Source organism: Lonchura striata, chromosome 8, assembly GCF_050655825.1.
Source record: "Lonchura striata isolate lonStrDom1 chromosome 8, ASM5065582v1, whole genome shotgun sequence".
Lineage (NCBI taxonomy): Eukaryota > Metazoa > Chordata > Aves > Passeriformes > Estrildidae > Lonchura > Lonchura striata.
In genome coordinates this window covers 5,097,341-5,111,825 of record NC_140710.1, presented here as the reverse complement: position 1 = coordinate 5,111,825, position 14,485 = coordinate 5,097,341, and the positions used below count along the sequence as shown (strand labels likewise).

Here is a 14,485-nt window from a genome sequence, read left to right as displayed (position 1 = left end):
AAAAAAAGGAAAAGGATGGCTGGAAAAAAAGTGTTTAAGATGTTGGTTATGTAAGAGCTGTATAGCTGTTAAAGTTACCTTGCATATTCTTTTAATAAATGAAGAAATTGCAGCCAGATAATTTAATAATTAAGGGTGACAAAAATATACCATTGTTCCAATAATAAGGAACTGTATTGGTCTTACTGAAGATAAATGGAGGCGTATTTAATGTGGTTCAGTGCTATGCTGATAGACTACAAATGTCCTTTTTTTTTTTTTCACTAGAAAACTCAGTATGAAATCAGGTCGAAAGCTGATTGCCAGTATTTGTTCCCTCCATGTTGCTCAGCTCCTTTCAACAGCAGATGTGCCTTGGAAGCGACTCCCACGTGTATGGAAGTGAGCAGAAGGAAGCTGGAGGCTTTGAGAAGAGGTTCCTGCCCCTTTCTGTGGAGAAGAACAAGATGTGCTCCCATGTGTGGATCATCTCATGGAGATACAGAACGATTTTCAGGCTGAGGATTGGAGGAACTGACTGGTCCTCAGCTCTGCAAATCAGTGGCTGGAAGAGGTGTCTGCACCAAAGGTGATGAGGATGTGATTGCTCAGTTTCCTTTAATACAGGAAATTTCTGTAGAATCCAGCTTGGCAGACTTGGTTGCAGCCATACCTAGTAAAATGAGTCAGCAGTTTCAGTACCTTCTAACACAACCAAACCACAATTTTTTTTTGTACTTCCAGTAAGCATCAAAATATGATTGCTGCAGCATCCTGTCCATAGGGAAGAGTGGTCTTTTAATACCCACCCACAAAAACCCTGTGACTCACAAATAAATCTGAGAATGGGTAAATGCACTGATCCTGCCCCCAGCTCATGGTAAACTCCAGGTGCACTTCCAAGCCCCTCATGTGCTGAGCTGCAGACTCAGCTACTTTCTGTCTCCTCCTGCCCTCTCCATCCTTGGCAAGGCCCATTTTCTTTTTAACAGATTGCTTAAGGAAAACATTGAGAAATCAGCCAGCAATAAACCACTGTCATCCCAGAGCAGCTAATTACCATTATCTATGGTATCAGCCCAGAGTCTGTAATAAGCTCTGAACTTTTATTGCACTGAGGTGTCTGCTTAAATCCAGGCTAATGAAAGTTATAGGGCTGGGATGGATTTCCCTCATGCTGGAACTGGCAGAGGGAATCAGGACAGGAGAGTTTCATCCCTGTGTGAAACAATCAAGAGCTGATATTTCTCTGGCACAGGAGAATTGCCAGGGGAGGAAAACCGCACCTTTTCAAATAAGATGGGTAGACAAAGAAAAGGACAGGATACATTTTGGGGAGACAGATTAACTCTCTGTATCCTGGGTGGCTTCCCAGGGAGGTTGAGCAGGGAAGCCTGTGTTCTCCATGTGGGATGGCAGGTCTCTGTCTCAGGGATGCTGCTCATGGGTGCTTTCTGTGAGGTCCTGTCGCAGCCTGAGGTGCTGATCTAAGTCAGCTGCATATGGTAGATGGAGACCTCTCTTTTCAGTCTGAAGGTAACTAATTTAGGCAATGTCTTCCAGCAGTTTCTTCCCATGCATCTTTGCAAATGCCTGTTACTCACATTCACATCCCCCACTTTCTTCCAAGTCAGTACTGAATCAGTTTTTCTCTTACATACTGAGGGAGCAACCTGCTCATAAACCTCCATAGGAGAAATCTCCTGCTGGTGCTGCTCCTTTCAGGCAGAAATCAGGAGAACATCATCAGGAGAACATCAGGAGCGGGGTCTCCTCAGAGCTTCACACCACAGAGCTAACCAGTGCGAGGCAAATTCCCCACTGAGGGAGCTGTGGCACTGGAGATGAGTGTTGATATCCGCTGACTCTTTTAATGCCACTACAGAGAAGCTGCAGCCTGTTATTTCCCAAACTCACCTCCTGTCATTTCTTGCAGAGTTCCAAATTATCTTCAGTTACCTAGAAACCTGTGTAAGGAGATGTAAATGTTCTGGGTTAAAGCAAGGCAAGCTGTGCGGGTAGGAATCACAGAGCTCTTACTGGGTCAACAGCAGATGTTGCAGATGAGCTGTGAAGAAAGCAGACAGGCTTTTGGGCACAGCAGGGCACCAAAGGCATCCCAGGTGAGTATTTCACTGAATTAGAAGGGAATTCCTTACAGGTATCTTGTACAGACTCTTGATGTCAGTGTGCATGCAAGTGTGCATCTGCCGCATCAAATGTCCTGGGAATGCTGCTCTCCTGGATCCTTAAGTACTTTAGATTTGGAAGGAAGTTAGGCCTGTAGGTAAGTTACTTTTGTGATATAGTAAATCCTCTATGAATCCTTTGCTGTATTGTTTGGCTTAACTGACAACATAAGTTAAATCTCTTAGATTTAAGTGCTGTTAAGTTTAAGTGCTGTTTATTGAAGAACTGCTGTGCCTTTAGGATATAATCCTTTTTATCCTTACTGTCTCCTGTCGTTTTGTCTCCCCCTCGCCAGCCCAGCCTTCACATAGATAATGTTGTGTTTCTATCAGTTTGGATTGATTGACATTGGATTTTTTGTTTGCTTTTTTTCCTCTCTGTGCTTTAACCTTTAATAACTAATAGAGTGAACCTTGCCAACAAATTTCGTTGTGCTGCTGCTTTTATATTAAATCTGTTTTTGCTGATACCTTAGCTGGTGATTCTTTAAGAAACCTTGTAACCCTCCTCCTCTCAGCCATTCCTTGTGTCTCTCCCCAGGCTGTCATGCTTCCAACAAAATGTTTGCAAGGTTTGCTGGCAGCATTTTAATCCTCAGCCACCTCCCAGCACAGCACACTGATGTGAACAAGTGCTTGTGGGCAGCCCAATGCCAAGGCAGGCAGTGGGATAATGCAGGGGCACTGGGAAAGGAAAACAGCTGTGGAACATCTGGGACAGATGTGTGTTGGACACCAAGGGCTTCACATGTGGTGGCAACCAGAAGAGCTAGATGGCTGCTCCACCCTTTTTCTCTAAAATTTGTAATTAATGCTGCTTTGAGCTTCTCTTTTGCATTTTTGGGCTGAAAAATAAACAAAGCCCAACCCAATTCCTGCTCCCTGGAGAGCTCTGTAATGGCTGCATGCAGCAGACATGAAGAAGCACCAGGTCTTGGGGATGTCAGCATAACTGTAGTTCATCTCACACCTCATGCTGAGTTCACTGGGAAGCAAATTTAGCCAGTTTTGTGTTTAATCAAAGTTCTTGCTGCTCCTTTGAACATCAGCATTTGGAATCAAGGATACACAGGAGCTCAGATATCTGATGTGTGGAGTAAAGCAAGCAGCTGCTGTGTTTCAGCAGCCAGGGCATGTCTCCATAGCTCTCTCTGCTCAAGTGTGATAGATGTGACTGACATCAGGCTTGACTGAGGAGCCTACAGGGCTGGAAATCAATGTTTCCTCACTGCAGCTCACACTCCAGCAGAGCTGCAGCAGCTGTGGCATGTAAAACACGCTGCATGGTGGGTTACCCACGTGTAACACAACCGTGCTGCCTCTTCATGGAGAAAGAAAGAAGCTCAGACACGGGGCTTCCCTGAAGCAAAAATCTCCAGGAGCTCAGGAAAGGTTTTGTCTGCCTAAAGGCTGAGCTGAGGCATCAGGATTTAACTATTTTCTTCCCCCAGCCCTTGTTGGGCAAATTTCAAATCCTTTTCAGATTTTGTTGGAAAGCTCCTAAAAAGCTCCTTCTGTCCTCATCTGCAACACAGACATTTCTCTTATGGAAACCCAAAGCTTTATCATACCCATTTCTCTACACAACAGCCCCAAGAGGAGGTGGCACCTCAGCCAGGTGCTCCTGTACAGACACAAGTCTCAGAGAAGGAGATGGAGGAATTTGAGAGCATTGCTTGTCCATAAAGCCCTCTGTGGATGATGCTATCTGTACTTCCAAAGTCCCTTTCCAAAACTTTCCACCACAGCTGTTCTCCTCAGTGTGGTGCAGATTTACAGGCTGTTGGTTGGCACATCATTACAGCTGAGTAAGCAAAATTTAAGCTTTAAAACACTCAGAGGTTTTGGGTCTAGTGGCTTGCTAGATGATGGACATAGCTAGTGGAGGAACCACAAGAGAAACTGATATTAAACAACTTCATACACATCTTGTTCTCCTGTTATAATTCAAACTCAGTAAAGCCATTGGAACTTAATAATAAGATATATTACAAAGTAAATATTATGGTATGAAAAGGACTTTGGCATTCAATAAAGTCTTGGGTCAAAAACACAGCTGATCTGAAGGAGGAATACTTCTAGGTGAACTAGCCAAAAAATCCACACACCACTTTGAGGTCAGGGGGCTGATCTCCTTTCACATCCAAATGCTTGGCATTTCCTGATGGAGACCACAAAGGAGGGCTCCCAAACCCTCCAGCTGCCCATGCAGCAAGACCTCCACAGGGAGATCCATGTCCAGCTGCAGGTTCAACCCCAAAGGACACCAGTGAATGTTGCCTCATGTGAAGATGTAGGGCAAATATTTTCAAAGCTCGGGTTTGCTGACTGGATTAAGTAGGAGTGCCTGAGCCAGTATATCAACTTGCACGACTAATTAGGCATTTTAAGAAGATGCAAATTAAGGCAAAGATAAACAGCAGGAGATTTCTCCTTTGCTTTCCACGTGCTGGATGCCAGAACTCTCTCCCATCTGCACATCCTCATGGCATCCTCATGCTGCAGCCCCTTGTCAGCCTGGCAGGCTGCATCCAGAGTCTGGGAAAACATGAGGTGTGCCAGCCTCTGGGAATGGCTTCTCCATGGATCTGGACAACATGGACACCTCATGCCTGCAGAGATGTGACCCCTGAAGACACATCAGTGGATCTTTTGCAACTCTGTCACAGGGGATGTGACTAGAGGTTCTTGCTGGGGGCAGCTGGGCATGGGGTGAGTGTCCTCTGTGCCAAATCACTGATGGACACCTGTGGCCTGGCCCAGGTGCCATAAATGAGGATTCTGTCAGGGAGCCTGTGCTCTGGACTTGGTGCATCCAAATTCATTCTTGGCTTGCACACCGACACCCCTAATGAAAAAGCTGGCTTATTTATCTTGATTATACAGGGAAATGTACTATTTTACATGTGATTTGCTGCAGCAGCAAAATTAGGTGAACAATGAATCAAAAAGCAGCATTTTTTTGTGCCAGCAGTGTTGCTCAGGCTCAGCATCCTTACCTGGGGGAGGCAATTACTGGAACAATCTCCTTCCCCGTTCCTCCTTTGTTCTTGTTCTTGCAGGGGCTGTAACTGTCTTTTATATCTCCTTGTTTTCTCCACTGCAGTTTCACCATACATGGGATGTTTCACATATTTTGCACAGATATTCTGTCTTTATTCTGGAGAAGCCTTTTCCCTGTGCCCCATATTGCAGCACCTTCTCCACCTGCAGGAAAGTTCTTAGAGGGGTAAAATGCATTTTGGCCAAGGTGCTGGTAAGCAGACAGAGGTGCTGGTACCACTGACCACTTCCAGCCTCTACCTTGTGGTGGAATATTTGCCCAGACCCCTGGGCAAGGCAGAAGGTTATGGATGGTTATGGGGCTGAAAAACCAGTGTGCTGGCACAAAGCCATCTCACTCTGCAGCCCTGTGCTGGGAATAGCATGGAGCCATGCACTGACACCACCTTAAAGTGCTTCAGATGCTGTTTGACAATCACATTTCAGGTAAGGAACAGAAAAAGTTGTCTTATTGTCCTTTGATAGGGTGACTGCTGATTCACAGTGCCTCCACATCACTAAGTGCTGGCCTTGGGGACTTCTGCCCCATGCTCCTCTAGGATGGAGACCCAACCTGCTGCAGGGCCACTCCTGTGTGAACCAGCCCCCTGTGTGCCTCAGTTTGCCATTTGTGACACTCCACAGTGGCTACAGGTAAATGGAGCTCTACACCCACACGTTCTCAGGTGGGCTAAGTGACTTCTAATCATGTATGAAGCAGATAGGAATTCCACAGTGGGGCTTTGCATCAGTCCCTGTGGCATGTGCAGGTAAACCTTGAGCTGGTTTTGAGCTGGTGAGATGAGAAGCTCCAAGCAGTGCGTGAACAGCAGCCCAGGGTATCCACAGAAATGGCTCTGCCTGCCAGTGATGCTCAGCTGTAGCCCAAGGGCAGCGTGGTGCATCTGTGGATGTGTGGATGTGAGAGTTGAATAGCCATAGCACAGCACGGTACAGCAGCTCTTGATCAAATCTCCCTCCAGCTCCGTGATGAGGAATTGTGCCTGGATCCAGATGCTGTCATACCGACCATCCTGAAATTCAGATCACAGCACCCTCAGCTTGTTTAATATCCAGATGTCCTGAGTGCTGCAGGGTAATGGTTTTAAACTAAAAAAACCAAGTTGATTTACATTAGCTATAAAGAAATATTTTTTTTACAGTGAAGTTGATGAAACACTGGCACGGAGAGGTGGTGAATGCCCTGTTCCTGGAAACATTGAAGGCCAGGTGATATGGGGCTCTGAGCAGCCTGATCTAGTGGAAGATCAGGTTGCAGGGGGGTTGGACTACATGGCCCTTAAAAAGTCGTTCCAAACCCTAACCGTTCTATTCCACGAATAAGGAAAAGGGACAATACTAGCGCTTGACACAGAGGTGAGGAGAACCGAGGTGGTCACAGAGCAAGGCTGGGGCAGAGACGCTGCTGTGCGCACACAGGACCGCAGCGATGTCCCAGCCGCAGGGGACCCTGCCGGGCTCTGCATCCCGAACTCCCGCCCCGACGGGACGGGAACGGGCTGCGGGGAGCCGTGCCGTGCCGTGCCGTGCCGTGCCGTGCCGTGCCGGGAAGGAGCGGCGGTCCCTGCCCGCCCCGAGCCGCCGCCGCCCCCCGCCCGCCCCCGGCCCCGCCCGCCCCGCGGGCCGGGCTCGGCGGAGCCGCCTCGGCCGGAGCGCGGCTGCCGGCGCGGTGAGTAGGGGGGACCGGGAGCGGGGGACACGGGCACCCCCGGCCGGGCGGACAGAGCCCGCGGGGCCGGGCAGCGCCGGAGAGGGGACGCGGGGCGCTGAGGGGACGCCGGGGCTCTGCTCTGTCCTCGGGAGGCTGAGCGCGCCGGAGTTCTTGGGAGCTCTTCCAAAGCATCGCTGTTACTTTGCTTTGAGTGGGGGCCAAACGCTCCGTGGTGATTAGCACAACAAAATAGCGATTTTGGATGGAGGCAGGAAGGGATCTCCCTAAAGACACGCTCACGCTTTGTTTGGTGCATCTCTGCCCGCCGTTCTGCTGTGATTAAAGAAAGGTCTCCAGCCCCGTACGGAAGGACGGTCTGTAAGTGCCGTGGAGGGACGGGTGTGGAGGTGGATTTCTGCTTGATGGCGGTGGGAGAGGTTCAAAACTCTTTTCTCTTCCCGTGTTGCTTGAAAAGAGCGTTTTTCTGAGTAATGCTTAGTAGACCCTATGAATCACCATCTGCATAACTTTATATGGGGGCTGCTATTCTCAGCGGCTCACTGGAACTATGTAAACTATCAACATTATCTGTTTGTACATGCAGCGTGCAAATCTATTCCCCGGAAAACTATTTCAGAGCAGGTCAGAGAAGGAGACAGGGCAGAACAAAATGTCAGGGGGGCTCGGAAAGTGGGGAAAGGCATTGGAGAGCCGACAATTGCTGTGGCTCCGTGAAAACGTGTGCTGGGAATGCTCATGGGGAGGGAGAACTGCTGTGCAGATGCTGAGAGCCCCGGGAGAGGCTGCGGGAGCCTCGGGTCCTGCCCCAGCCTCGCACCTCGCTCCCTGCTCCTTCACTCTTCTTCCAGCGCTTGGTGTGCTGAGAAAACACCGCGAGTCTTTCGGAGAGGCTCAGGAGAGCTGTGGCAGCCCCAGAAGGGGCTTGGCAAGGGGACAGCGCGGTGGCATTGTCACCCAGCGGTGGCAGTGCCACCAGCGCGGGGGAGCTCCCCGCGCTGCGCTGGGCTCGTCAAGAGACAGAAGAGTTTATTCTTTCGAGCTGTCAATCCATCTCCTCCCAGAGGCTTCTCCATCGGAGGCTTCTCCACCTTCCCTCCGCCTCCTCCTCGTTGCCAGCTCTCCCAGATGTGCTCAGTGCTGGAGGCTGCAAAATTCCCCGTGCCCAGGCAGGGGAATCACAGCATCTCCTAAATCTTACCTGGGAATTCAGAGCGTCTCCCAAACCTCACCAGACTGACCCCAGAATGAGGAGAGTGTTTGTGCAGGAGGTGAGCATTTAAACTCTTGGTGCAGGTTCAGTCCAGTGTTTCAGTTTGGAGTGCCCTGACATTTCCACGCAGCTGGATTGAGAGCTTTGCTGTAGGAGTTTTTTTGGGTGACTTTTTTTTTTTTTTTTTTTTTCTGCTAAACAATACGCTGAAATTTCTACTTGAAAAGAGGCTGCATTCACAGGTCAGTGGCGTTCTTGTTCTCTCCTGAGCATCTCCTGCTGCAAGGCAACCTGAGTCCAGCTCTTCTGCTGTGTCCTGTTCATGTTCAGTGGTGGTTTGGGGATGCTGATCCCTGACAGCATCTGATACCATCTCCAACAGTCTCTGCTCCATCCCAGCTCAGCCAAGCCCCTGCCATTCAGGAGGGAGCATCCAAACATGCCCCCCATAACAGAGGGAAGCTCTGCCTTTTCTCAGCCCAGGAGCATGACTGCCTGCCCAGCAGGTGGCCACAGCTGATGACCACTGGCCACAGCCAGCCCAGGTGGCATTTTGGGCTTGTGACCCTGGGACAAAAGCTGGAGTGAGCTGTTGGGACTCCCACTCCTTCAGCTGTCCTAAATCTCACTTCTCATCAGATTCCTTCATTAAATGTCGGTTAGATCAGATAGTGTTTCTTTCAGTACAAGGTAATTTGGTTTTCCATTTAGTGGGCCCATCTGATAAATACCAGCTTGAAATAATATAATTCCACCTGACCTTGATGGCAACGAGTCCATGCTGGACTTCTGCTCCCTGCCTGGCTCTGGCTCTGCACTTCCAGATCTCAGGGTACAATTTAAGACCCCTCTGTAGGAGATGAGCCCTGCCTGGAGGAGTGGAGACCAAAGCCAGCACATGATGGTCCTGTTACTGACACAGAGGCACAGTGATGAAGGCAAAGGTGACAGCTAAGTGGGTCATCCATCTGTCCACCAACCTCTGCTGGAGCTCCTCCCCTGTCCTGGCAGCTCATGTGCAGCTCTCTGCTGGCACTGCCACCATGACAAACCTTGGAGTCACCCAGGACTGAATCTCTTTGGGGGTGTTAGTGCTTAATTCCCACATGGTCCAAAGCTTTTTGTCCACTGAGAAGTGGGAGCTGAACCTGCATCTTCCTGCTGGGCAGGGAGCAGAGGGCATGGGAGGGACCACTCTGCCTCCCTGGTTAGTTGGTTAGGTGGGAGCTGGGGATGCACAAGCTGAGGGAGCAGATGTTTGCTGTTTGCTGAAGAAAGCAATGGGGACTGAGATCAGCAACCGTTTCTCCCTCCCCAAGTTTTCCAGCACCAAGGAATCTCTCTGCATGTGACATATAGCTGAGAAGGGACACCCAGCAAGAATATGTGGCATTACTTCACCTGTTTGGTTGTCAAACCAACCCCAAACCACCCCGATAGGGAGGGTGAAGATGCTAATAACACCTGCAGGATCAATCTTGACAGGAACTTGAGAACATTTGCACTGGAGCTGACCCAGGCAAGCAAAGTTCTGTGTGCCAAACTTCATGTGGATAAAGATTGAGAAGATTTTTCCAATGTCATCGGTTCTGGAGGAGAAAACAGGCACACTGAGATACACTGATAATTTGGAAGTGATGACATCTTAAATTTATGTTCCTCTCCCCGACCTCTTCCATAAGCCATGCTTAGAAAACCCAGAAAACCCAACTGGCATTACTCCAAGTCTGGGAGGAAGTTTGGAATAAAACCCAAAGCCAAGAGCTATGAAAGTGCCTGGAGCTGGGGTGTCCATCCTGCCTTTGTGCTGCTCCTTGAAAACTGGGATGTTTTTACCAGGCTGTTGGGAAGTTTATGGGTCCAACCTGGTGCTGACTTTGCTCTTCCCAAGGGCTTCCCATCTGAGATGGAAATGCAATTTCCACCTTTTGATGGAATTGTTATCCACCAAATGGATGGAAATGCCCCTTTTGATGGATAACAATAATGGCTAAAGGGGCTGCAAGCCCCGAGGACCTCCTCACTCAGTCTTCCATGAGCTTCTCCCGCAGGTCTTCCATGAGCTTGTCCCTCTCCAACCTGGCACCTTTCTTGTCTTACAGGCTCTCTCATGCCTTGCCTCGCTCTTCTCCCTTCCTAAACCCTTCTCCCGAAGGATGGCAGCCGCCTCTTTCCGCTACGGCCTGACCATCACGGGGGCCGTGCTGCTGGTGACGGGGACGCTGTGCTTTGCCTGGTGGAGCGATGGCGAGGTGGGCTCCGGCAGCGGGGCTCGCCTCCTGCCTCCCCGGGAAGCCGAGGCCGTCCCCAGCTCCTCCTCCTCCTCCAGCGCCCTGCTCCGCTCCGTCAGCTTCTTCTGCTGCGGCATCGGCGGCATCCTCCTCATCTTCGGCCTCCTGTGGTCGGTGAAGGCCAACGCCAGGGTGGTGTCCCGGCGCTACCAGTACCATTTCCCCAGGGACCTGCAGTACTTCACGGCCGAGCCCCCGGAGAAGTGGAACTGCAGGTGGGAGCCTCGTCCCTGCCAGCGCCGGGGTGGGCAGAGGTGGAGGATGGGTCTGGCTGTCACTGCTCCCAGCCTTGTTAGCTGGTGGACTCACAGAGGCAGCAACAACTCTGCTCTGTGCTCTCCTCCTGCCCCCCGAGCAATGCTCCTGCTCATTAATGTCAACCCGAGCCCCACGGTCCCCTCCGTGCCCACCCCCTCCGTGCCCACCCCCTCCGTGCCCGCTCCAGCTCTCCTTGCCCTGCAGGGCCATCACGTGCCGAGGGACACATGTCCTTAGCAGGGCCACCAAGCAGAAGAACACATTGGTTTTCTGGCAGAAGGTTTGGATGTGGGGGTGGGAGGGGAGGGTCACTCAGAGCTCCAGTCCTGGTCTGCCAGGTCTGCAATGCTCTGTAAAGATGAGAGTGTTTATAACACCCTCAATGGAAGCAAAGTCTTTCTTACAAGGGAGTTAAATGGGGGAAAAAATAAGGAAAATAATCCTTAGGATGGCATCAAGATAGAAATGTAGGCAGAAGGTCCTTTATGAAGGCCATTTCAGGGTATAGAAAGACTCCTTACCCTGCCCTGAACACAACTGCTGCTTTTGAGGTTCCCTGAATCTTCCAGTGTGAGCCTGAGATTTGCTTCCACTTTTTCATTTAAAAGGTTTTTGATAAAATATGGGGGGTTTTTTTGGAGACTGCCATGGAAGCAGGGCCAGCCAGCCCTTCCCAGTGCTGCTTTATGGGGTCACAGCAAAGATCTTGGCTCCAGCATAAATCGGGCTCTGGGGAACAGCAGCACTAAGAGAAACTCTTCAGAACATTAAACCATAAAAACACTGTTGGAGTGGGAGGCACATTCCTGGCTCTCCAGGGGTTTCAGTGCCCATCTCTGGGTATCTGTAAGCTTGTGAACAGGTCTGGGTATCTGGGGCTGAGGTTCCTTGTCCCAGGGAGGGACTTTGCTGTGCCCCTGTGGGGAATATCCCTTTCCCTGAGCTCCCAGCTCCCCTGCTGGATGGGATGCAGCACCCTGGCAGTGCTGGTGCTGCAGCAGCTCCTCCAGCCCCAGCAAAGCATCCTGTGCTGGGATAAATCCCCCTCTCCACATTTCCAAGGTGGCATTCCTGTGCAAGCTGAGGCTGGCAAAATCCCTGGCAGAGAAGCCTGGGGCAGTGTGTCTGGGACAGAGATCTGCCAGGGTCAGGATGGAGGCATCTCTGTGGAGCACATGGCTTTTCCTTTGGACCCCCTGTGCCCTCCCATGCCTGCTGCCTCCCCAGCACACTGGGCTGGGTTTCACCTGCAATGATGAGTTGCTTTCAGAGCACCCCAGCTTTGGGGCTGCACCGTGCTGTAGGGTGCAAGCAAGGCCATGTGCAGAGGGCAAAGGTTGTCAGAGCTTTTAACTGTACACAAGCTGTGTTTGCTCAGGAAACCTCTGCTGGAAGTGGCACCAGGCTTGGCCAGAGCAGGGAGGGCTCTGGCTGGCATGGGAGTGGGGTGTGACCATGGTGACCTGGGGTGCCTGGTGCTTGTCCAGGTTCTTGTGCCAAACTGCTCTCTCAGCTGTCAGCAGCCTCTGTTCTTCAAGGGCTGAATTAGGGCTTAGGCATGATGAGGATGCTCTCCTGCCCATGGCACCCTCTTGCAAAACCTCTTGGATGCCAGGAAGCAGCTGGCGCAGTCACCCCGTGGCACATGACACCTCAGCAAAACCTGCCCATGTACTGTCCCCAGTACCAGTGTTAATTGTGCTCAGAGATGCTGCAGACAATGGGGTTGAGGGGATGTTGGGATGCTCCAGCTAATGGGGCACTGGGATGCTCCAGCTGGGTGCTGGGATGTTCCAGTTGGGTGCTGGGATGCTCCAGGGGTGCTGGGATGTTCCAGGGTGCTGGGATGTTTCAGGGTGCTGGGATGCTCCAGTTGGGTGCTGGGATGCTCCAGCCGGATGCTGGGATGTTTCAGGGTGCTGGGATGCTCCAGTTGGGTGCTGGGATGATCCAGTTGGGTGCTGGGATGATCCAGTTGGGTGCTAGGATGTTCCAGGGGTGCTGGAATGTTCCAGGGGTGCTGGGATGCTCCAGCTAATGGGGCACTGGGATGCTCCAGCTGGGTGCTGGGATGCTCCAGCTGGGTGCTGGGATGTTCCAGGGTGCTGGGATGTTTCAGGGTGCTGGGATGCTCCAGTTGGGTGCTGGGATGCTCCAGCCGGATGCTGGGATGTTTCAGGGTGCTGGGATACTCCAGTTGGGTGCTGGGATGATCCAGTTGGGTGCTGGGATGCTCCAGTTGGGTGCTAGGATGTTCCAGGGGTGCTGGAATGTTCCAGGGGTGCTGGGATGCTCCAGGGGTGCTGGGATGTTCCAGGGGTGCTGGGATGCTCCAGCTGGGTGCTGAGATGTTGATGGCGTGCGCTTCCTCTCCCCTCGCAGCACCTGGGACTCCAGTGCCATCCCCACCTACGAAGAAGCCCTGAGCTGCAGACCTGCCCACGCTGCCCCGGCCTTTGTGCAGCCGCCGGGGAGGAAGGAGGAGCTCACGCCGCCCCTGTACCGCTACCTGGAGGAGGACGAGGGCTGGCAGGGCGGCCGGCGGCGCAGCTCCTCCGACAGCGCCTTGTTCCGCCCCAGCCCGGCCCGGCTGGACGCGGCGCAGCCCCGGGAGCCGCGGGCGATGCCGCCGCCCAGCTACGAGAACATCATCGTGCGGGGGCTCTGAGCCGGGCCAGCCCGGCCGGGACTGCGGCTCCTGCCCGGCCCCTCGGCTTCAAACTCAGCCTCTCCCTGCCGGGGCTGGGAGCAGCCTGGGCGAGCAGTGGGAAGGCTCAGCCCGGCTTTCCCGGCCGGCCGAGCGCTGCCTCCGGCGCTGGGGGACCGTGGGCTCTGCGGGAGATGTGTTCAGAGCGTCGGGGGTAGCTGGCATGTTGGAAAGCTTTCATATTTTTAATAAAACCGCGGCTGGTTTCAGAGGCTTTGCATTCCCTGCTCACCCTGGGGAGCTCCTGTCAGGCTGGGAGCTGCCCACTCAATAATAAATCTGCAGCACAGACCGAGTAATTTGGGCAGAGAAAGCCCAGCTCTGTCTCCACCATTCACTTCTCTGCCTTTGCAATGCCCCTCCAGCCCTGTCTCCATCCCTTCCACCTCGCTTCCCTGAACACCGACTCCCCACGCCTCACTTCGTTGGGTGTCAGAGATGCTCAGCGGGTCGTGCCTGTGGTCAGAGCATCCAAGTGCACTCGGTGTGTCAGGCAGCCTCCTAGAAAAGCCATCCCGAGTGGCACAGCCCCTCCCTCCCTGCCCTCCACGGCTGGGGGTGCAGCCTGGCCCAGAGGAAAGGGCAGCTGTGGCAGGGGTTGCTGCCAGTTCCTGCATCCCACCGAAATTCAGCGCTGCCCTGGGCCCCTGTGGCCCCGCAGCACTGCAGAGTGGCTCCCCAGCCACTCTGACATACTGTTTATAATACAATTATTTGTCATAAACCAGGTGTATCAAGGGAATAAAATGAGGGAATAAAACCAATACTGTCTGTCTGTTGGATGTGTGGTGGGGAGGAGATGCATTTTAACACCCCAGCTCGAACTTAAGTGTGCACAGGGCACAGGGACGCTTTGTTTTTACTCTCCCTGGGTGGACCAACCTCACTTCATCCTTTTCTGGCTTTACTTCCTACTTCACAGCCCAGCGAGGCAGTCTAAGCACTCAGCCAGAGCAAGGCAGGGTCTGTTCCAAATCCCCCAGCCTCCAAAAAGAGCCCGGAGCACTCCCTCTTTTCCAGCTGCAGCCCTGCAGCCCTTGAGAACATGCTGGGCCCTGGCATCCCCCCTTGCTGGGGCTGTGCCAGCTCTGATTTATGACCAAGTCCAGCTCCAGT

The 14,485-nt window shown here is 52.2% G+C and overlaps 1 protein-coding gene across 3 annotated transcripts; it reads left to right on the top strand.

The window, feature by feature from the left end:
* The first annotated feature begins 1,838 nt into the window (after positions 1-1,838).
* Positions 1,839-14,133, top strand: TMEM61 (transmembrane protein 61). 3 transcript variants are annotated; one of them, XM_021542960.4, is made up of 3 exons: positions 1,839-2,102; positions 10,216-10,619; positions 13,045-13,581. In XM_021542960.4, exons 1-3 carry the CDS (start codon positions 1,965-1,967, stop codon positions 13,328-13,330), a joined length of 828 nt encoding a protein of 275 aa, XP_021398635.3. In that variant the 5' UTR covers positions 1,839-1,964; the 3' UTR covers positions 13,331-13,581. The 3 variants fall into 3 exon arrangements, with proteins under 3 accessions (XP_021398635.3, XP_085442343.1, XP_085442344.1); XM_085586217.1 differs by lacking the exon at positions 1,839-2,102 and adding an exon at positions 6,811-6,900 and having other exon boundaries at positions 13,045-14,133; XM_085586218.1 differs by lacking the exon at positions 1,839-2,102 and adding an exon at positions 7,120-7,260.
* The last annotated feature ends 352 nt before the right edge of the window (positions 14,134-14,485 follow it).